At 41.3% G+C, this 24324-nt stretch overlaps 1 protein-coding gene across 1 annotated transcript in view; it reads right to left on the bottom strand.

Moving 5' to 3' along the window:
* Positions 1 to 22391, bottom strand: part of Smc3 (structural maintenance of chromosomes 3) — a 38269-nt gene extending 15878 nt beyond the window's left edge. Inside the window, exons 1-13 of the mRNA XM_041661674.1 lie at positions 22259 to 22391; positions 21320 to 21395; positions 14705 to 14743; positions 12871 to 12938; positions 8413 to 8484; positions 7990 to 8069; positions 7674 to 7752; positions 5002 to 5119; positions 3932 to 4107; positions 3301 to 3381; positions 2649 to 2813; positions 2298 to 2419; positions 111 to 324 (exon numbers count right to left, since the gene is read on the bottom strand). Coding sequence (XP_041517608.1) covers positions 111 to 324; positions 2298 to 2419; positions 2649 to 2813; positions 3301 to 3381; positions 3932 to 4107; positions 5002 to 5119; positions 7674 to 7752; positions 7990 to 8069; positions 8413 to 8484; positions 12871 to 12938; positions 14705 to 14743; positions 21320 to 21395; positions 22259 to 22273 — 1305 coding nt within the window. The 5' untranslated portion in view covers positions 22274 to 22391. The remainder of the gene's footprint in view (positions 1 to 110; positions 325 to 2297; positions 2420 to 2648; positions 2814 to 3300; positions 3382 to 3931; positions 4108 to 5001; positions 5120 to 7673; positions 7753 to 7989; positions 8070 to 8412; positions 8485 to 12870; positions 12939 to 14704; positions 14744 to 21319; positions 21396 to 22258) is intronic.
* Positions 22392 to 24324: the final 1933 nt, after the last annotated feature.

The following is a 24324-nucleotide window of genomic DNA, read 5'->3' on the forward strand; positions in this document are numbered from 1 at the left end:
AAGCGATTAAAAACCCAGTGAGTTCTAGAAACAGTCTGAACTCAGAGTAAAACAATGTGTCAAACAAACCAAAACCAAACCAAACCAAACCAAAACAATATTGTTCTCACATTATATTGCTCCAGATTTTTCTCTTTATTTGCCTCGGTATCCTCCAAATCCTTATGTATAGCAGCAATCTGTCTTTTCTTGTCATTAATAGCCTGATCTAAAGACTTCAGCTCCTTTTTAATCCACTTATCCCTTTCTTCTTTTGATGTAAACTGGCTTCCTCGACCTTGCTTTGCATAAAGGTCAGTTCTTTCCTGGGTAGCTTGAGCCAATCTACAGAAGATAGAAAAGAACAAGAAATAAAATTGTAATCATTATCGACCCTATAGAAACTATCCTCTTAATTAAAAGTTACATCAGCAGAGAATTAAGGGCTGGTGAGATGGCTCAGGAAGGATAAAAGTGGTCCTCTGGTCTCCAACCTGTGGCAAGCACATTCACACCCCACAGTGAAGTAAATGGGGACAGTGATTCAGTGCTAAAAATAACTGCTAAATAATAAACTCCCTGTGCTCCCTGTTTTTATGTTATGTGACACCAAATGAACTTTAATATCATAATTAGCACTCAAGTAGAATAATCCCTTCACTAAGGGCTTTAGACAGACTGAAGGTCTGACAATGCCACTGTCCAACCTCAGGAACTTTCAAGCACGTTCTAACTGTATTGACCTGATACATGACTCTCAACAGTACAATAAAATACCCTACAGGATAATATGTTTTAAATATATAGAACACAAATGTTCTGATTATATAGCACCTGAAGGTCAGAAAAGCAAAAGACCCAGCCACTACCTCTATCTCAGTCCAAAATGGCGATCCTTCCTCCAGGAATCTCAGAATGAGACTGTGTGTCAGACCTGACTCCTCCCATTTTACAATCCTCTCTAGTGCTGGGATTAAAGGCATGCACCATTACCGCCCAGTTTCTAGGGCAAACTAGTGTGGCTACTGGAATTAAAGGTGTGTGTCACCACGGCCTGGTCTGTAAGGCTGATCAGTGTGACTGTTTTACTAGCAATCTTTATTTATTAAAATACAAATGAAACAGCACGGCAACCTGTGTAAATACTGAGTATGGTGTTGCACACATGGTGCAGGTGCCTGCCTATATAACTCCAGCACTTTCTAAGTGGGGTTAGGAGGATCAGCCGTTCAAGGTTTCTTCAAGTTACATAATGAGCTGAGGCCTACCCCAGGCTTTAGGAGACTGTCTCAAAAACAAAAACATAACCTCTCAGAATCTCAGGTTTTTTATTTTAAAGCAGACAGCAGCAGCCAACAGGAGATGGCTGAGTGGGAAGAGAGTCTTGCTGACAGACCTAACATCAGCTTCAGCCCCACAAACCACATGACAGGAGAAAACTAATTTAAATTGTGTTCCGACCTCCACATGCTCCATGGCATGACCACACACACAAGAAAAAGAATGAAGCCTGGAATGATGTTGCATGCCGTTAATCCCAGCACTGAGGCAAAGGCAGATAGATCTGAGTTCAAGGCTAGCTAGAGCCATAAAGTGAGACTGTCTTCCAAAAAGAAGTTTCTGTGATGACACACAGAAACTAGCCTTATTAAAGAGAGATCCAATCTCAAAAATAAAAATAAAACCACATGGCTCTCAATAATCACTAGTGTTGCTTATATGACATGGACCTAGGATTTTTTTTTTTTTTTTTTTTTTGATTTTTCGAGACAGGGTTTCTCCGTAGCTTTTTGGTTCCTGTCCTGGAACTAGCTCTGTAGACCAGGCTGGCCTCGAACCCACAGAGATCCGCCTGCCTCTGCCTCCCGAGTGCTGGGATTAAAGGCGTGCGCCACCACCGCCCGGCTGGACCTAGGATTTTTGCCTTTATTATGCTGGTACCTTCTTCACCCATAGCCACATAGGTTCTATAGAGGAACTCAGGCAGGCAAATACAGGAGCTTAGCAACATGGGCTCCACTTGGTTTGAGCTATGCACATAGCCCTCTCCTAACAGTGCACCTAGCAACCTATTGGCAACCTAGGACCCATACCTGCATTGAACTTTAAACAACGGAAGTAAGTTACTCCCCTTAGCAACCTCTTGTTTGTGTTCAAACATGTATTTCTGCTTTGCTCTAGAAAAAAACTACTGGTTCTTTTCCTTTTCTGAGCATCTTTCCCAATTCTTTGAACAAGGGACCAAGAACCTAGAACCACCCAGAGATCACCGGTAACAGCTATGCAGCAAGGTTAATGGTTGGCGAAAATTCTCAGACCTAGCAATTCCTCGCTCTTCTTTTTCTTTTACACTGTTGAATTTAGGTTCTGTCTCTGCCAGTTCTTTCTGCTTTTCTTCTATTTTTTCAAGCAGCTTCTGCCTCTCTTTTAGTAAACGTTTCTGTAAATAAAGCAAGTAAAATGCAATTTGCTTAATTTATACATCAGCAAAAAAGAATTTCTTCATGAAAGTAACTCAATTTTACAATTAAACTATTAATAAAAAGAATACTTACTAAGTTAGTACTTGAGTACAAGTCAAATGGAAAAACCTTTTACAAAAACTCAACTATCACAGAAAAGGTTATCTTCTGTAGCATAGCTCGTCAACACATCTTTTATTAACTTACCCGCTGTTCGCTATTGCCAGCCAGCTCATCTTGTAAATCCTTGGCTTTAAGTTCCAACTTGGTCCTTTGTTTAATCTGTTCCTGTCTTTCAGCACTAAGCTGCTCTTTTTCTTCTTTCATAGCTGAAATTTTTGTTTTCAGTTCTCTAACCTGGCGTTCAATATCCTAATCAGAAAGAGAAAACCGGTCAGAAACAGAAGTACAGTGGAAGGACTGTGACCACAGACCAGCCACACTCTTTACAGACATCTGTGGACCTGCGTGCACACACGGTGAGGATGCACCTGCCACAGAGCGCATGTCGGGGTCAGAGGACAACTTTCTGGATTCAGTTGTCTCCTTTCACTTTTTTTTTTCAGTTTTTATTAATTCTTTTTCTTTTTAATTTATTTATTTATTAAAGATTTCTGTCTCTTCCCCTTTCACTTTTATGTGGGTTCCAGAGAACCCACATAAGGAATTCAGGCTGCTGGCTTCCAGTTTACACCACTTTTGCTGGCTCCATCTTTGTCTTTCACTTCAAACTTAATAATAAACAATTACTTTCCAATGCCTAATCTCTGTCACTCCCTTTATGGTGACCACCCCACAATTCTGGTACAAAAAAGTTTTTGAAAATATAAATAAATCTGAAGCTTATTTATAATCTTACCTCCATTTTATCTCTCGCATCCTGCTGGGCATCTCTTAATTGTCTAGATTTCTCTCCACTTGTCTCTCGCTTAGCAGAAAGCTGAAAAACAAAACAACCTACTATTTCTAACTCATTTTGTATCTGTCTAACATTATATAATACAGTTAAAAAATTATTTTGCAACTGCCACAAAGAATTAGCATAATATTAACTTAAAAATGTATAAAGAAAATGCTTTTAACTTATTCCTCTACATAAAATACAAGGATAATCTAAAATAGATTTTTCTCTAAAATATAAATATTTTACAAAATATATTCTAAAATGTGAAGAAAAATATCTGGTCTGACATAACCATTTACTGTATTTTAGTACAATGAGAGCTCTAAGCATACCTTTTCAGTAACCTAAAGAAAATTAGTAACCAATAAATCTATTACTTTTTGGCCTGGTATAGAGGCTAATTCCTGTAATTCCAAAACTCAGTAGTCACAACTAGCTTGGGTCTTAAAGTAAAACTGTCTCAAATTCACAAAGAAAAAGATTTTCATTTTCAAGTTTCTAATTAAGAATCACTAAAAGGTAAGTAGAGAGGAGTTTTACCATGCTCATAAAGCAGAACAACTTCGATGTAAAGGTCGTGTCTTACCTCATCAAGCTTGGCCCGCGTCTCATTGAGCTCCTGGTTGTAGATGGTATACTCCAGGGCACGCCTCATTTTATCCCACTTCTGATACTGAGCCAGTTCTTCCTTCTCCTCCTCTAGAGTATGCAACCGCTCTTCAATGTATTTTAACAACTCATTGATTTTTTCCCGTTTACCCTCTTCAAAATAAAAAAAAAAAAGAAAGAAGACGGTGAATAGTTTTCATGTAATACCACTTCTCAAACATAAAATTATCCTCTAGAAGTAAACATTATTTCTTTGGTATCACATAGTAATGAAATCTAAAATGTAAAAACAGCAACTAAGATCTTTTTTTAAAGAAAAGCACTGGAGAACAAATTTACACACTAGCAGTCACTCTGACATGTGCAAAGGACTTTAGTTTATACTTTCTTTTCCCATCAATGTGCTGTCTCACATTAAAGAAAAGAAATACCACCAGCGTTACTAATTTGCAGTATTTATCATGAAGGACACTGCATGCTGCTACCATACAATGAATACTTACTATAATTCAGGCATGACATTACCTTAATTGCCATAATCTACAAGATAGCAGGAGTTTGCAGACAGGAAGTCTTGGGACCAGGGAGATCAAGTCTAAAGTCATGTCAGTTTACTGACTTTGGACTTAGAACGGTCCCTTATATGGTATGATACAGCATTTGGAAAAGCAAATATACTAGTAAGGACTCCAAGTTTTCTCTGTCTACATTTTTCTGAACAATTTAGAACTTTGTAACAGCGGCTACTCCAATGGGAAGGGAGGGGAGGAAAAGCACACCAGTTCATTGATAACACTTCTGAGGAAGCTAGAATCAGAAGTTGGTTGACTTGCCAAGGCCCTATTATCTAATAGCAGTCTTTCTCTATTCAAAGATGAAGTACTAGAAACCTCAGGCCTTAAAACTACCTCCAACTAATTTTCCCTCTTCTCAGTATGCAGAAAAATTACCATCTAATACTTTTATGAAGCCAGACAACACTGTTTAACTACATTAACACCAGAAAGTGACTGATGACAAAAATTAGGTAGAACACATCCATTGTACCTGTTTCTTTCATTAAAGAAATGCTTTCTTCTTTACGTTCATCATACACTCTAGTACCAGCTACCTCTCTCAACAGCTTCAATCTCTGAGAATCTGGTGCTGTTGCCATTTGGTTGATCTGTAATTTGGGGGGGGGGGACACGACAATAATCATTATTAACTATTGACAACTCCTTAAGAATAAGAACTCTATCTTAAAATGTTGACGTTTTCCTTTATTATTCAGCTTTTTGAGCAAAGTTCCCTTTATATAGCCCTGGTGTCCTGGAACTTATTATATAGACCAGTTTAACCTCCAACTTAGAGATCCTCCTGTCTCTGCCTTCTGAGTGCTGGGATTAAAGGCATGCACTACCAAGCCTGGCTCTTTTTTTTGTTGTTGTTGTTTTTAAGACCCAGTCTCACTGTATAGCTTAGGAGTTGACCTCAAACTTTCAATCCTCCTGCCTCTGTTCCTTAAGTGTTGGGATTACTGAATCCCAGTGCATCACTATGCTTGGCTCCAAAAGGACTTTTAATTCAATATGATTAAACCAACATAATGTATATAGTAAATATACCATTTCTCTTTTGTGTGCATATTCAAGTATGTGTAGTTGCATATACGAACACATGGCTGTGAAGTCAAAAGTCTATTCTTCAAGAGCTGCTCACCTTGTTTGAAACAGCCTTAGGAATACTCCTCTCTCCATTTCTCCATCACGGGTCACAAGAGTGAGCCACTGCATTAGACTTTTCACATGGGTGCTGGGGACCACCAAAAACAGATCCTACTTGCACAACAGGCAGGCACCTTATGCTATAGAAAATCCTACAGCCAGTAACCTTTAAGTTTACCCGCCAACTTGGGCATGGCCTCTTAAACTATAAATGTCAATGTAAAACATGCGTTTACTCTCTCTTCCAGCTGCTGATTTTGGTTCCTGTTCCCCATTTGTGCAGAGGACTCTGATCTGTGTGTGAGTCTACCCCTAAATAAGTAACCCTTTATTATACTCAATTCTGAGCCACTGTGGGATTTCTTTTTAGCATCCATCTTCATCCTTACCCACTGAGCTTTCTCCCAGCCCCTATCGCCAACATTTCTCTATCTCTCTTATTTACCGGTCTCTTTTATGAAATAAAATACTACCATTTTCCCCCTTAGGCAATATATTAAATGTATAAAAAATGAACACCACTGTCAAAGAACAAAGTATTTTTTATTTTCTTTTTAAATTCTTATTTTATGAGTAATATTTTGCCTGCATGTATGTCCTTGTGTGGGTGTTGGGTGCCCTGAAACTAAGGTTACAGACAGCTGTGAGTTGTCATGTGGGTGCTGGGAACTGAACACAGGTTCTCTGGAAGAGCAGCCAGTGTTCTTAACCACTTAACTGTCTCTCCAGCCCCAGAAGAAAGTATTTTTTAAAGGGAAACCATTAAAGACTCTTAAAAGTTATTTAGGTTTATTTTATTTTATATGTTATGGGTGTTTGGCTTGCATATACACTTGTGCCTACTGCAGATGTCAGAAGATGTTGATTTCCTAGGACTGGTGTTACAGACTGTTGTGAGAAGTACTTGTGGTACAGACCTGTCAATCTGAGTTTGCTCTCCAGAACCCACATAAAGGTGGAAAACAAGAGCTCACTACAAAGCTGTTCTCTGATCTCTACAGTAAACTGTAGCACATGTACCCACATACCATGCACATACAACAATAATTTTTAAATTTTAAATTACAAAATATAACAAGAATGGTATGCTTTAATAGACAAAGATACTGGAACAATGGCATGTAACTTAATACAAATCATTAGATATCAAAATACTACCACTGTATTAAAGAAAATTATTATTCTTACACTTATACATTAAAAAAACTGGTAATGAGCTAAGAAACTACAGTTTATCAAAAGTACACATAGCGAATAAATAAGATTCACAAAAAAATATACTGAGGAATAAGTTCTGATATGAAAAATCTATGAGGAAGCAGCAGAATAATCAGCCAGAATTTATAGTCTAGCTGATAAAAAGTCTTAGCATTATGGCAAGTTCTTTGTTATGAAAGACTTTAATATTTTAACTGTATAATAAACTAAATGAAACATTACTTTTAGGAAGTAATTTTTTTCAAACATAATTTATCTTTTTTTTTTTTTTTTAAAGACAGGGTTTCTGTGTAACAATACTACCAGTCCTGGGACTCACAGGTATCTGCCTGCCTCAACATCCCAAATAGCGGGATTAAAGACATGCAACCACCACTGCCCGGCTTCAAATGTAATTTTTATAGAACTTATGTAATAGTCTTAGATACGATCACTGTAACTTCCAAAAGCCAATGATTTCCAATAAATTCTACCTCACTAGGTCACTAATAAATAAGATACACTTAATCTTCTGTCATACTTCTTTCAATATAAAGCTAGTGCCTCATGATGGCACAAGAATGTAATTCAGCACTAGGGAGGCAGAGGCAGTTGGATCTTTGTTAGTTTGAGACCAAAGAGACTGGTCTACATAGTGAGTTCTCAGACAGCCAGGGCTATCTACAAAAACAGACAAAAAATGCTCAAATATATTTCAAAGCCCTGAATTGAAAATCATTAACTTCAGTACAAAAAACCATCCAGGGGACGTCAATATCAAGAAAACAGTTTCTATAAAAAAAAGCACATGACTACCTTTCCTTGTTTAACAATGTAGTAGGGATTACTTCGAGAAAACCCAGCACTTTCAAGGAGGTTCATCACATCATTTTTCCTGTTAATAAACAAAGGAAACTAGATAAATAATTTTAAAGCAACCAATGATAAGCAAGCAAATCAGCAGAGTTACTCAGCATCAGGAACTACAGACTGGAAACTGAGCCATCCATCCACCTTCCAGAGAAAGCAGGGACTTAACGTCACACTGCCAATACTGCTGAGTAGGAGGCAGTTATCTCATGCTTACTGTGAGCATCTGTGAACAAACTGTAACATAAAGACAAATGCTTACGTGACCATCTTCTTGTCTAGAAAATACTGATCTTTTTTGGCACCAATAACTCTTCGAAGTGAAACTTCCTCTTTATCGATCTAAGAAAAAAATAAAATCCCAAAGATAGTCAAGTAGACAAGTTTTTAGATAAGTTGATTTCAAAGTCCTTGATTACAACCAATTTAGAATTTCAATGATCTCTCTAAAGATGATACTATAAATATTCAGAAAAATGTTTTCTTATAACTGTTTTACATAATCCTTTGTTTACCAGAGTGGTCATTAAAATTTAAATACAAAATTCATAGACAAACGATTTATTTACTTTATCATGAACTAAACTATAAATCCTCAGTGCTTTTGATTTTAAACATTTAAGGATAAGCCATTGCATAATATTCCCATCATCATTATTTAAAAAATAAATTAAATATCACTTACTGGTAACCGGTTGTCTGAATTGTCAAAAATGATTTCCACGAAAGCAGAAATAACACGAGGACCTGTACCCTCCTAAAACATGAAAAAGAAGGGAGGGGGATTTTTAACTTTATGGTATTTTTATACTGCTTAAATCCAATTTAAAGTCTAGCACAGACAGGCACACTGGTTGTACACCTGTAAATCTCAGCACCTGAGAGACCTAGGAGGGAGACTGACTTTTAGTTTGACATCAGCCTAGGCAACACAATAAGACCCCTTTCCCAACACAGACATAACAAGTCTGACTCACTAGAGAAAGCTTCCATCACAGTAGTACATATCCTGACTGCCGAATATTAAAGGCACTGAATCAGAATGACAAAACTTCTTTTATCAAATATTTTATTCTGAAGTACTGTATGAAAAATATCAAAACAAAATGTTGCGATTGTTTGGATATGAAATATCCCTAACAAAGACACATACTGAAGTTTTGGGCCTTCATGAGACCACTGTTTAAGGAGGCAGGGCCAACCTAGCAGTGTAGTGGGCACCCCTCTGTGAGGGCTGCATTATGGCCTAGGTCCTTGAGATTTTTTTGTTTAATTTTTGAGACAGAGTCTCACTAAGTAGCCCTGGTTGGCCTTCAACTCAGAGATCTGTGTTGTCTCTACTCCCCCAAATGCTGGGATTAAAGGTGTGCCCCACGATGTCCAGCTCTGCCAGACATTCCCACTTCCATGTTCTGACTCATTATGCGGCCAGAGCACTGGACAAGGACCAGGGATGAAAGCCTATGAAACTATGAAACAAAATAAATCTTTTTTTTTTTTTTTTATTTCAGGGTGAGGTTGAATGTTTATTCAGGGGGTTATAGAGGAGGAAGGGTGAAGGGGGGGACAGAGAGAGAGGGAGGGAGGAAGAGAGAGATGGGGGGAGAGGAGAGGAGAGGAGAGGGGAGGAGAGGAGAGGAGAGGGAGAAGGGGGGAAGCAGAGGAGAGGAGAGGAGAGGGAGAAGGGGGGAAGCAGAGAAGTGGGGAGAGAGGCAGAAGCGAAGCTGCCTCTCCGAGAGGAAGATGGAAAAGAGCCCAAAATAAATCTTTTTGTGTTCATTGTTTATGCCAGGCATTTTATCATAGGAACAAACACTACTGCAGACAGACTCAAGTTTAATTCTGAAAGCCACGTTATTAGGGCACAATAGCCTGCTGCATTCACTTTGCAATATACCTTGAGGGATCTTTTCTTGTAGCCTCATCTTGATGCTGGAAAAGAACCCTAAGAAATCATGTGATGATTACTAGAGATCTGTTTTTTAAACACCTGAGGCATAGTTTGTGATTTTTAACTCTGCTAACAGAAATGTACACATTTAAGGTATCACATTCAGAGCACCCTATGACATAACTACACACCAAGTCCAGATAATTCACCATCTTACCTACTCAGCTCAGGCTATCGTTTGTATCAGATCACTATATACTTTCTGGAAGTGAGAAAGTGCAGGCAAGGCTAGCATGAGGACCTGAGTTTGGATCCACAGCACCCACATAAAAGCTGGGCACAACAGCCATCTCTGTAAGTCCAGTATTTGGGTGCAGGAAACAGGTAGAGAAAGAAACCCGCCCAGGAGCCCAGTTGAATGAAATTGATGAGCTCCAAGCTCAGTGAGATCCTATCTCAAAAAATAAAGAAAACAATAGAGGAAAACACCTGATCTTCTTGACATCTGACCTTTAACTCTTTCCCCGCAACAACTCTCCCCCCACCTAAAGATTAGTTCTTTTTTTTTTTTTTTTTTTTTTTTTTTGGTTTTTCGAGACAGGGTTTCTCTGTGGTTTTGGAGCCTCTCCTGGAACTAGCTCTTGTAGACCAGGCTGGTCTCGAACTCACAGAGATCCGCCTGCCTCTGCCTCCCGAGTGCTGGGATTAAAGGCGTGCGCCACCACCGCCCGGCAAGATTAGTTCTTTCAATTTGAGAAGCCTAACAAGTGTTCTAAATCAGTTTTGATTACTGGGCTACAAACTCAAAAAAAAGGCAGTAATTAAAAACTTCCTATATGTAAGAAAACCATTTAGGTGTGCTGTGCGATCTTATCTGATTTTAAAACTAATTATATACAATATGTAAACAAGCTAAATTGTGGTGTCACATTTATAGTCATTTATAATTTGTTACCCTAATAAAATACATAACAACTTTCCTTACAGGTTTTATTTTGTAGTGCTGGGGATCTGCTGTAGAATATTAGCTTAAAATGTGTTACATTTGCTTGTGCTATGGAATATTTGCTTAGTGATGCAAACATGTGTTGCATTCTTTTATGTGCATTTGTTTAACTCTGTGAAGCTGTGTTACTTTGCCTGTGTAATAAAGAGCTGAGTAGTCAATAGCTAAGCAGGAGAGAAGGATAGGCAGGGCTGGCATGCAGACAGAATAAAAGGAGAACAAGAGGGAAGGGGGAAGGAGCAAAAAAAGGAGAGGACCCCAAAGACCAGTAACCCAGCCATACCACCAGCCAGAGTAAGAAAGGAAGAAAGACATATAGAATAAAGGTTAAAAAGTCTAGAGACAAAACACAGAAAGAGAAACCAGGTAATTTAAGTTAGAAAAACTGGCTGTAAGTTAAGGTCATAAATAAGAATAAGTCTCTGTGTATTTATTTTAGAGCTAAGTGGCAGGCCCCCAAAGAGCATAAAGGGAGGAAAAAACAAAACAACAACAAAGCACAGAGATCAAATCTATGGCCTCAAACATGCCAGGCAAGCATTCTACCACTGAACTACATCACTAGCCCTAAATATACTGTTTTCCACATTAAAAAGAGGTACTAAAGGGCTGGAGAGATGGTTCAGTGGTTAAGAGCATTGCCTGCTCTTCCAAAGGTCCTGAGTTTAATTCCCAGAAACCACGTTGTGGCTCAAAACCACAACCTGGTAATGAGGTCTGGTGCCCTCTTATGGCCTTCAGGCATACATGTAGACATGTATACATAATAAATAAACAAATATTTTTTTTAAAAAAAGGAAAAAAGAAAAGAGGTACCAAATACAATACAAACTTTATTAGGTTTGCAATAATTTTTCTGTGTATCTTAAAGCTTCCCAATCTGCAATTGTTCTTTGTCCTCAGCAAACCTGTTTACAGAACCAAAAATCTTATAGAAAAATAAATGGGTTGAAAAGATGGCTCAGTGGTTAAGAACACCTATTGTTTTTGAAGAGGACCCAGGTTCAGTTTCCTGCACTCACACAGGGTGGGTGGCTTGCAATCATCCGTGATTCCAGTTTCAATGAATCCATAGCCCTCTCTGGTTTCTCAAGCACCTGCACTCACTGATGTAATGACAAAGCAGCAGGCGGGCACAAGCATATGAACACACACAACACATACACACAAAAACGTTAAAAGAAACTTAAAAAGCCAGGAAAGGTTCGCACCTCTAATTCCAGCACTTGGGAGGGGAAGGCAAGAGAATTACAAGTAAAAGGAAACCTGAGCAACAAAATGAAAACTGTCTCCAAAAGCATCAAAAAGGGGGGGAGGGGTGCTGGCAGGATGGTTCACCAAATAAAAGGGTGCTTGTTATATAATCTTACTGACCTGAGTTTGATCACAAACCCATAAGAAGAGAAAACAAGTCCCCAAAGTCCTCTGACCTTAATAATACATACACCTTGGCACACGTACCCACATTCACACACACAATAGTTTTTAAAAAAATAAAAGCTGAATAAAGTTTATACAGAAAAAATGTATGTATCTTTATTCTAATGATTATGAAATTATTAGGTTTTTAATCTATCATTGATGTAGTATACTAAATTTTACAATAGAATAGCACACTTAAGGAATTAATACTACATCATGCTCACAAAGGCCTTATAACTTGAACTTTTTAAAATTTATTTAACTTTATTTTATGTAAATTGGTGTGAAGCTATGAGGTTCCCTAGAACTGGAGTCACAGACAGTTGTGAGCTGACATGTGGTGCTGAGAATGGAACCCAGATCTTCTGGAAGAAGCGCCAGTGCTCTTACCTGCTAGCCACCTCTCCAGCCCCAGCTTGAACTTTTTAAAGATGTATTCACCTTTACTTTGCACGCACAGGTGTTTGGACTGCATATGCACCATACACTATGTGTGTGCCTGGTGCCCAGAAGCCAGGAGATACAGACGTTTGAGCCATGTTGGTGCTGGAAATAGAGCCAAGTCCCCTGGAAGAACAGTCAGCGCTCTTAACCACTGAACTGTCTTTCCAGTCCTGTCTGCCCCAACGCCCTCTTGAAGACCAGATCTCACACTGCAGTTCTCACACTGTGGTTCAAGCCAGCCTAGGCGGCCTCAAACTCAGCCTTTCTTTCAAGAGCGGCAATTACAGAGTGAACTGCCATGCCCAGCAATTCTTTTTAAGGCAAGGATTGACAATATATGTTTAAAAACACTTAACCAAGTCTTAAAGAGTCCCACTCACATGCAACAAAGCCAATCGCTGCTCCGGGCGAAGATGACTAAATTCATCACTGAGAACAAACTGAATTGCTAAAAACACAAAAATAAGACTATTAGTACATTCTAAAGGAGAATTTACAGCTTATTCATAACTCTGTATCTTAATAAAATAACATTTTAGGTAATAAACATTGCAGATAAATTGTTCATATACAAAATGATTGCAAATAATTTTCCAGTTTATTAGGCTAATCTGGTAGGGAGAATGATATATCAATAAACTAAGCTTTCACTGAAATATAAAAAACATTCAAGTACCAAAAAAAGTTTAGAGAAGCAGAAAGTAGGTCTTCTCCCTAATAAAAGTATATATTATACTAACTAATTAGGTCAACACTATAAAGACATGCACTATATAGTAACAAACTACATAAACAGGCCATACAAGGTTTTAATCACCTAAAAAAATTCCTTTTGCCTAATAACAGTACAATGATGTACTGCTACAGTTGAACACATTTCTGCAAACCAAATTCCACGATCCCCCTGCACTGCTAATACCTACCACACTTCTGTAAGAGCTAGCCCTACATTCTGCACAAAATACCTAACCAACGGGCCACTGTCCAAAAAATGGAACGCTTTAATTTAGCTATTCTGGTCCAGATCTACCCAAGAGATCTCTAAAAACTGCCAGCGTGAGAACACAAGGCGAGAGCACTCACCTATGATGTTAGTGCTTTGACAGAGTGTGTGTGTCTCACCATCACCTGGAATGGATGCCTTTTCCCTGGGATCTGAGATGCATGCTTTATTTCAATCTGGTCTCTGACCTCAACAAATTACAACCATTCTAGGGCTTTCAGTATCCTTCAGACACATGTGTAAGGAACAGAACCTTTACTCCTACTAAACCACTTCCAAAAGCACTGTAAACTAGGCTAACATTTTTAAACCCCCCTCCTTATAAACTCCAACTGTTTTTTTTTCTCCTCAAAAGACTTAACAAAGGCATGTTATTCTTTTTTTAAAAAAAGATTTATTTATTATGTATACAAGTGTTCTGCTTGAATGTGTATGCCTGCACAACAGAAGAGGGAACCAGATCTCATTATAGATAGTTAGGAGCCACCATTGTGTGTGCTGGGAATTGAACCCGGGATCTCTCAAAGAGCAGTCAGAACTCTTAACCTCTTAACTACATGATATTCTTAAAATACATTTTTATCATCTTTAAACAGATATCAGCATTTTTACTACACTGTCTATCCTTTCTTAGAATCCACCCAAGATACACAGTAATTACTAGCAAAAATAACTTGAATAAGTGTTTCTGCCATCTCACATAGCCAGACTGAAGACAGACAATTCAGATCCTCACACCAGAACCCGCTACACTAAACCACAACTATGTATGACTTTTATGTTTCATTCAGTTACAATCTCAGAAATCAATCTTTTTTTTTTTTTTTTTTGGTTTTTCGAGACAGGGTTTCTCTGTGGCTTTGGAGCCTGTCCTGGAACTAGCTCTGTAGACCAGGCTGGTCTCGAACTCACAGAGATCCGCCTGCCTCTGCCTCCCAAGTGCTGGGATTAAAGGCATGCGCCACCATCGCCCGGCTGAAATCAATCATTTTAATAAACTATTAAAGACACTTAGGGCTGGAGAGATGGCTCAGTAGTTAAGAGCACTAAATGCTCTTCCAGAGGACCCAGGTTCGATTCCCAGCACCCACAAACTGTCTGTAACTCTAGTTCCAGGGGACCTGACACCTATAGCAAAATACCAATGCACAATAAAAAATGGAAAGACACTTAAGTCTTCATATAGCTAAAATCCAAAAATCTATACTTACCATAAAAAAAGTTGCTTTTTCCAGATCCATTTCTGCCCACTATAAAATTTCAAATAGTACAGGTTAGTTCATATAAAAAACAGTCAATTTAAAATTACTAAAGCTATTTAAAAATTTTTCCATAGTATTTTTTGACTTGGGAATTTTACATTATAAACCTGGAGCAAGCACATTCACTTCCCAGGCCTCCCAGGTATGTCCCGCCCCTATTTTAAAAATTCAAATGCAGCTTTCTAACATAATACCTTAACACTGAAATTAAACAAAAAATAGTAGGTAAAAGAAACCAGCAGAGCTGTAATTACCTACTGAATTTAATCTTTATATAGATTTTGGATAGGTTTTTTTTTTGTTTTTGTTTTTGTGGCATGTCTTCCTAGCACAGCCCTGGTTGGCATGGTAGTACAGACTAGCTTCTAATTTTGTAATCCTGCTGCCTCAGCTTCCTAAGTGCCAACACTATAGACGTGCACTATCACACCTGCTTCATAGTTTTCCTGTGTGTGTTGTGTTTGTGTACACCCATGAACACATGTAGAGGACAAAAGTCAACATGGTGTCTTCCTTCCTCTCTTGCTCACTCTAATTTTTGAGATGGCCTCTCACTGAACCCGGAGCTCACTGTTTCGGCTACCAACCCTATATATTCTACTCTAGCCCCAATGCTAAGGTTACAGATACACACTGACATGGCCTCTTCCATATGGTGCTGAAATACACTCAAGTCTCACGTTTGCACAGCAAACACTTAACCACTAAGCCACCTCCCTCAGAGAGTTGATGCTTGCTCTCTCCCAATAGTTTAAGCAGTGCTACCTGACACTGGCAACTCATAAAAATGCACAAAAATTTGTATGCAAATTATATAAGATGTTTTTAGCAATTTGGATTCACATATTGTTAACCGTCTCATGCTAAACTACTTTTACAATCAACTCACACTGATACAGCCTAATGGAATCACAAAAGTGGAAACAGTTATAAGACATTTCTTTTGGTGTGTTTTTGTTTTTGCTTTTTGAGACAGGGACTTGCACTATGTAACCCTAGCTGGCCTCAAACTCAAGAGATCCTCCTGCCTCTGTCTCCCAGTTCCTCAGGGAATAAAGGTGTGCACCACCATGCCAGCTTTTAGACACATTTTAAAAAAATATTTCACTATTTTACTTTCAGGTTGTTGAAGACAGGGTTTCTGGCCCTGGCCCTGGCCGTCCTGGCTTTTTGCTTTGTAGACCAGACTGGCCTCTAACTCACAGAGAGCCATCTGCCTCTGCTTCCCCTGGTAGTGCGCCACCTCACCCAGAGGAAATGTTAATTTTAAGTATGTGTATGTGTGCACACGCACTCGTGGGAACAAGTTTGAGCAAAGGTTGCTAGGAACTGAAGTAATGTCATGAAAGACAAAAAATACCAAGCACAGTGGTATAGACATTAGTGTAATCTAAACACCTTGAAGGTGAAAGGATGGGGATTTCCAATTAAAAGTACCCTGGGCGACACAGCAACACACTATCTCAAATCTAAATAACTAGCTAAACAAATTTAAATAGAAAATACCTTCCATGGTGGATAATGTTCCTCCAAAATTATTAAATGAAAATCCTAGTACCAGATATAGGATATAAATTGTTGATCAGGGAGGCCCCAAGTACCCTTAAATATTACAAGCTATTGCTGCTGGTCTACTTGGCTGACCACTACAACCATACCCTACTGCTGAAGACACTACATACTCGGTTGTAAGACAATGAGAATACAAGTTGTATCTCAGCTGGAAGTTTCCTTCCTCCTGGATAACATGCAAAGCACTACAGCAGCTGCTGGGGGAGAAAAGTCATTAATGGTCCTCACCCAGCTGTGCGCCTATAAACTACAATAGAGACCTGCCTGGTAAGATATGCCCAGTGGTACAATAGTGTCATGACTACTGTTGGGGCAATCAACAGTTTTCTGGCTGGAAAGTTCAGGTCTGGTACTGTGAACCTAGACAAAAGCCCAGAGCTAGGGAGTCATAGGCCCTAGGGAAGACCTACTACAGTTTTGCTAAATGGAGAAGACAGTTTTGTTTTGTTTTTTTCTTAAGATTTTGCTTTTATGTGTATGGGTTCTTTGGCTGCAAGCATATGTGAGTACCACATGCATGCCTGGTGTCTGAAATCCAGAAAAAGGCATCCAATCCTCTGGAAGTCAAGCTACAGACAGTTGTTAACTGTCATGTGGGTGCTAGGAACAGTCAGTGCCCTTAATTGCTGAGCCATTCTTCAGCCCCTAAAGGGACATGGTATAAAACTGCCTACTGAACTTTGTTTATGCCCATAGATTACTGCTGCTCTCAGAGAAGATTCGTTTTGCAAAGGGCAGTGGTTAATCCAATGACTCACAATGGCCAAAGTGCAGAGACTATGAAGTGTTTGTCCCTAAATGGATCCTCTATATCATCCTTCAAGGCTCAGGAAACACCACAGGAGGCAGAAACAATCAACAGCCAGAGGCTGGGAAGAAGTGCTGTGTCTTATAGACATGGCATGGCCACTACAGTGACCAGTTTACCACCGCCAAGGTCACCTGCACAAGACTGGATCCAGCACCACCATTCCATCATGGTAGGCTAACAAGCTCATGAGGCCCCATCACTCACTGAAGGACTTTGGGTAATTAATGCATACAGATCAGAAAGTGTTATTTTCTTCAGTGGTACAGCAACTGATGATTTGCCAGACTCCAATAAAAAACTTAATAGTCCCAGATTTATACTCCTGTGAACAACCATAATTAAATTTAGTTGGTCGGAAGGGAAAAATAAATAGGAGGAGCTTGTCAGGAAACAGGACTTCAGTCTGTGGTCGAAGTGAGGGTAAGGGAAATCGGCTTTTGTGAAAACTCATATATACGTATGAAACTGTCAAATAAATTTTCAAAAGAAAATAATGAAGGTTGTTGAAATGTTCCAGATTAAAGGCTCCTAAAGAAACGTGACAATTAAATCTAATAGTTAATAATAAACTGGATCCCGTATTGGGGGAGTCCTGTAAAGAATACTTCTGGGTCTATTAAAATAACAAAAACCTGGAGAATGCTATTCTTAAGCTTATATAAGATGATAACTATACAATGACTACAAGAATATCTCTATCAGCAAAGATACATGTACCTTGGGGGGGGGGAGTATAAAAAGGATAATGAGAAAAAAGATACAATGATTAAAAACAAGCATCAGTTCTCACTGGGAAATTTTTCCATAAAGCCAAAATTAATCCCAACTAAAAGATGAAAAGATCAAGGGAGTATCTATAAGTCCTTAAAATGACAACTGAAGCTGGAGAGATGGCCAATGGTTCCTAGCACCCACGTCACGTGGTTTATAACCACCTCTAACTTTCAGCTGCAAGAATTCTAATGCTTTCTGCACATGGGCACACACACACCTTATAAAAATGTCACAATTCATTAATAACTGGAAAAATGAAAAATAATCTATAAAAATTACTCCTATCCATAGAATAAAACACTAAAAATCTTAAAGGATGCTAGACATTCAAGATCTATTCTGAGCTAGGCATAGCGGCACATGTCCATAATTCTAGTGTTCAGAAGGCAGAGAAGGGATTGCAGCAAGTTTCAGCTCAGCCTAGTCTCCAGCACTGAGGCAGTAGGATCTTGAGTTTGATTCCAGACTGGGCTACACAAGACTCTACATGGCAAGTAAAATTATTCTAGCTGGATGTAGTGGTACACAGCTATAATCCTAACACTTAGAAAGCAGAAGCAGGATTACAGCCAAGTTTAAGGCCAACCTGGTCTACAGAGGGACTTCCAGGCCAGCCAGGGACACAAAGATTCCCTGATTTACGCACCCGTTTCCCTTGGGAACAATCAATAGGTTGTTTCTGCCTACTCTAGAGATATGTTCAAGCCAGGCCCGTGGCTAACTAAAGGAGGCTGTAACTCCACAAAACTTAAGAGTTTTGTATCCAGAGCTAAGCATTACAGAAGTGTGAGGCAATCAATGCCTTATGCAGTAAACTATGACCAGTGAGTGACAGCCACCAGCAGACAAACCCTCTCCAGCCTCTCTCTGCTGACTTTTCCCAGGCACGGCAGGTCAAGAAAGTCTGTCTGAAGTTACCCAACAAGACAACAAACCAAATGTGTCTTCTTCAAAAACTGACATCAGGGGCTGGAGAGATGGCTCAGACGCTATTCCAGAGGACCAGGTTCACTTCTTAGTAACCATATAGTGGTTCACAACCATGTCTTAACTCAGCTTCAGGGGATTTCCGACTTTGTAGACATAAACCATGAATACAGTAAACACACAAATGCAGGCAAAACAATCATACACATCAAAATAGTTTGGATGAGAATGGTCTCCAGCTAATGGAACTGTTTGGGAAGAATTAGGAGGTACAGCCTTGTTGGAGGAGGTGTGCCCCTGGTGACAGGCTTTAGGGTTTCAAAAGCCCATCGTGCCACTCCCACTTAGCTCTGCCTAGTGCTTGTGTATCAAGGCCTAAGGAGGACTCAGCTGCGGTTCCTGTCCCATGGCTAACTAGCCGTGCTTCTGCCGTGACAGTCAGGGATCTAACTCTCTGAAATTGTACACTCCAAGGAAACTCTTTCTTGCTCTAAATTGCCTTGGTCACAGTATTATCACAGCAAAAGCAAAATATAAAAGGTTGACATCGGCTCTTCCATATCACTCTTGCCCTTAGATTGCACCTTCCAATGAAGCCTGCCTATGTCTTCTAGAAAAATCACGGATAATGCAAATTTTTCTCTTTTTTTTAACATTTATTTATGTGTACCTATGTGCCAGGAACGTGTGCACACATGCGTGTACACATGGAAGCCAAAAGGAGTACACTGGATCCCCTGAAACTGGATAACAGGTGGTTGTCAGCCTCCTGATGTGGGTGTTGGGAACCCAATTCAGGTCCTCTGGAATAGCAGAGAATGCTCCTAACAACTGAGCCATCACTCCAGCTCCCGGCTTTCCTTCTTAGTGATTGTGCAGCTCAACATGGTATATTCCTGTAACCCAAGCATAAGCAAGAGGACCAAAAATTTATGGCAAAGTTTGTGCTATATAGTGAGGCTCTGTCTCCAAATAAATAAATAAGTGAAATTAAAATTTAAAAGGGACAGGGAGAACAATCATTTCTACATGGAACTATAATTTCTTTTAGGTTTCATGATTTATCATAATATCATATATTAACAGGTACTTCTTATTAAAAGGCTGGTTGAAGGAACCCTAAAAACTATACAAATCATCCATAATATCCACAGGAGATTGATTCTAAGAGAGCTTTCCTCTCCAGCCACAGATACCAAAATCTGAGGATGCTCAAATCCCTTCAATAATATGGTAGCATGTACACACAGATCTTCTGTAGATTATTTATAATGTCCAATGCTATAGTTAGTAAGAGATTAAAAATCTAATCTTTTTGTTGTGGTGACATTTTGTTTGTGATCTAACAAATAAAGCTTGCCTGAAAATCAGGGTGCAGAACAAGCCACTAGTTAGCTCTAAAGGCCAGGCAGTAGTGGCACGCCTTTAATCCCAGCACTCGGGAGGCAGAGGCAGGCGGATTTCTGTGAGTTCGAGGCCAGCCTGGTCTACAAGAGCTAGTTCCAGGACAGGAACCAAAAAGCTACAGAGAAACCCTGTCTCAAAAAATCAAAAAAAATAAAGACCTCCTACGACACTAGAATTCATCATTTCCCCCCGACTGATTCTGCATGCACGCCACAGCTACTGAGCATACTGGATTAGGAGCTGACTAAGGCTGAGGTCCTGAGGGTGGGAGCCTGAGGAAGATGCTAGCTGTCGATCAGGCAGAAATGAGGCCTCAGCAGAATGCAATCATGCCGGTACACAAACACAGACTTCTACCCTCCAGAACTACATCACCAACCTAGGGTACTTTTATAGCTGCCCCAGCAAATCGTAAGAAGGATACTGTAATAGCGAAACTGTCAATACTATACTCTGTTTTCTGATGGCTAGAAGCACAATTTCACCCGTCCTTTAGAAATTCAGCAGAATGTGTTTTTGCCAGCTGTAACAGCGAAACGGAGACTTAACAAACAAACAAAAATCGTAATAACAACCACTGCTAATGACGACTAAGTACCTTCTCAGTCTCTCCAGTGAGACAGGTATGACGTCTACCATGAAAATGCAGCTCACAAAGAAATTGGCAAGGGGAAATGACCGAGGACAATGTGGGAATGAGCCACCTCTCACTGCAATGTCAGCACATCAGAACAGAACAGGTCAAATGTCTACCTCAGTCATCACAACTTAAAGCTTTCCAAAACACCCTCTCACACACAGAAGGCTCGCAACAGAAACACACAACCAACATCCTCCCCCACACACGCTAGGCAAGCACTCCTACTACTGAGCCTGGCCCCCAAAACGACTCACCTCTGACTGAGTTACCTGAGCATTCTACTTTCACGAAATAAGCAATTCGTAGGTGCAGATTCGAGAAAGAAATTCCATACCAATGTTCAAAGACAACTGTCTCCTTAGGCCCTCATAAAGGCGGAGTACACTTAGCTGTATCAATTCTAAAGCTGGCATATTAAGCCAAGAACACTTACCAATAACGTTATGTTTGGAGCTGAAGGGATCTACAATCGTCTGATCTCGGTAACTTCGGAAGCCCTGGATAATCACCTAACAGAGAAGAGACACCCTTCAGAACACGCCCTGGAAGAACTCCTACGGCAACATTCTTTCCTCTCCACGTCCTGCTTCCCATTTAATGCCAGACAAACACCTTTTGCTTCGCTTGGGAGCGTGCAAGTTAAAAAGCCGCTAGAGCCCTTCCGATGATCTGCAGCTTCTGCGGGTGCAGGGCTGACGCGGGAGCAGCTCTCAAAATGAAGGGGTGTCCAGAATGACAGAGTGGGCTGTCCCTGCGAGCGCGGCGGCGCCACACTGAAGGCGGAGCAGGCAGGAGCTGCTCCCAGCCCGCCGGACTGCAAGCTCAGGGAAGGCATCTTTCAGCCGGACCGGGCAAAGCGGTCCAGCTTGGGGGAGACGGCGGGGGGCTTAGGGCCTGACAGGTCCAGCACAGAACCTCCGCCAGTGCAGGCCTGTGTGCACGGCCCCTGCGGCGCCCTCCTGCGCGGGAAGACCCTTCTGACAGAAGTAAACAACCGAGCGGAGACGCGCAGCGTTCTGCAACGAGGGTCCGCCCTGCTCGGGGACAGCCAGCGAAGGCGAGGTGGCGAGAGGCAGCCTTCGGGCGGGCGCGGGCTCCGAGGCCGCCCCGCCATCGCGGAGGCCTGGGCACCGCCATCCCTGCAGAGGGACGCGGCCCGCCTGCCGCAGCCCCCCACGAGCCCGCGGTCCGCGGCGCCTGACGAGACCTCAGCAGGCAGCCGCCGCGCCCCGGGGGGAGCCCCGGCTGCAGCCCGACCCTAGCCCGACCCTGGCCCACCCGGGAGCCGCTCCCCGCCGCCCCCACGGCCCGGGCCAGTTCCGACCCACCCCGCCTATCGCGGCACGCGAACACGGAGAATGCCAGCCCCTACCTGCTTGATGTACATGGCTGCGCGGCTTCTCTCCTCGGCGGAGAGACGGCCTCACCTCAGGACCGCAAGAGCGCGGCCGCGGGGTCCGCAGAGGCGCAGGCTGAGCCCCCTCCCACCGGGCTCCGCTCGCTCCCGCTCGTTCTGGCCCAACAAAATGGCGGCTGCGGCGGGGGCGGAGCCGGCGCGGCGGGCGGAACCACTCTGCGATCGCCGCGAGTCGCAGGGAGCGGAGGGGGCGGCCCCGCGTCGTCGCGTCGGAAAGGTCACGTTCCCGCGGCCCTGCTGGGTGGCAGCCCCGCCGTAACTTAGAGTCAGCAGTTGTGCTTGCTGAGAGATGCTGGGGAGCCCGGCTCGGAGAAGCCGTGCTCGGAAGGCGGGCCAGCGCCACCTCCGGACGCGGGGACAATGGTCGTGCCCGGGAGGGGCGGGGCCTGCTCGGCGCCAAAGCCTGGAGTGAGCCGGGCGGAGCCAATCGGCGAGCGCTCCCGAGGTCACGTGGACGCCCGGCCGCCGAAGAAGGGTGGCTCGTCCCGCTAGCGCCTGGCTTGAATGTAGGTCTCCTTGTGACGCTTGGAATTCGGAGCTCGGAACCACCGGGCTCCTTTATTCTCTGTCCGACCATAGGGCGCCTCCTACTGGTTCTGAGCCTCCAGACAACTCCGAGAGGCCTGGAGGATGCTAGATGTGAAGATTTTGTGTTTGATTGAGGGAGTTGCTTTTGCTTTGTTTTTCTGGGCGGCTCTCAGCCCAAGCGGGCCAGGAATTCACCTTGTAGCTGAGGATGACCTTGAACTCCTTATCTTTATCTCCCCCCAGCCCCCTCCCCACCTTGAGTGTGCTAATGGGGGGGGGGGCAAATGCCTTTAATCCCAGCATTCAGGAAGCAGAGGCAAGCAGATCTCAGAGTTTGAAGCCAGCATGGTCTTCAAAGCAAGTTCCAGGACAGCTAGGGGTGTTATATAGAAACCCTGTCTCAAAAAAAAAAATTAATAATATAAAGACTTACTAAGATTCAATGGAAATGACCACACAACATTCACAAACGTAGGGGACACAAAGTGAAGAGTCCAAGAATAAGAAAATAAAAACGTAGATTCTAAAAATAAGAATGTAGAAATAAAGAAATAAAAAGTTCTAAGTCTAGGAGAATGAGAGCAGCTTTCTCAGCAGATCAAGGATCAGTCATTCGCAGTGAGCTATTTTCTCGGATGCTTGGGAAACCTCCATCAACTTAGGTCATTTCATTTTACAATAGAGCTCTGTAGATAGGAAATGTCTCCTAGTAATCTTTGGAAATCATTTAGAGGCTACAATCGATCTCTCCTAATTTGGACCTTTGAGGTCTAATTTTTTGTAAACCTATTTTATATCCTAAATAATTAATAGAATCTCTTTCTATTTTTTTCAGGAGAAATTTGTAATCTCTATCAAGTCAAAACTTCTTTTACTTCTTCAAACATTCTCTCTAAAGTATTTACATTTGAATCAGATAGGAAAATGTCATCCATGTAATGGGAAACTATAAATTCAGGAAATTGTTTTAAGTATCATTTCCAAAAGCTGACTTTCAAAATATTGGCACAGGGTGAGGCTATATAACTTTTGCATGGAGAATTGGTGATGTGGGCGTCCCCTCTGTGTGCTATGATTACCACTAATGACTAAAGAAACTGCTTTGGGCCTATAGCAGGGCAGAACTTAGGTAGGCAGGGAGAATGGAACTAAATGCTGGGAGGAAGAAGGCAGAGTCAGGGAGACACCATGGAGCCACCAGAGTCAGACATGCCGAAGCTTTAGCCAGTAAGCCACTGCCATATGGTGATACACAGATATGGAGATGGGTTAAATTAATATGTAAAAGCAAGCCAATAAGAAGTTAGAGCTAATGGGCCAAGCAGTGTTTTAATTAATACAGTTTCTGTGTGATTATTTTGGGTATAAGCTAGCTGGGAGGCTGGGAAGAACAAGCAGCCTACCTCCTCCTACAAACTGATATTTTCAAAAGTCAGAGATTCAATTATTATTTGTGTAGCTTCTGAATTTGGTATCATTATTTTTACTGCTGA

This window comes from Microtus oregoni, unplaced genomic scaffold, assembly GCF_018167655.1.
Source record: "Microtus oregoni isolate MIOR12 unplaced genomic scaffold, Mior012 000012F_ref0000307, whole genome shotgun sequence".
In the NCBI taxonomy this organism is placed as follows: Eukaryota; Metazoa; Chordata; class Mammalia; order Rodentia; family Cricetidae; genus Microtus; species Microtus oregoni.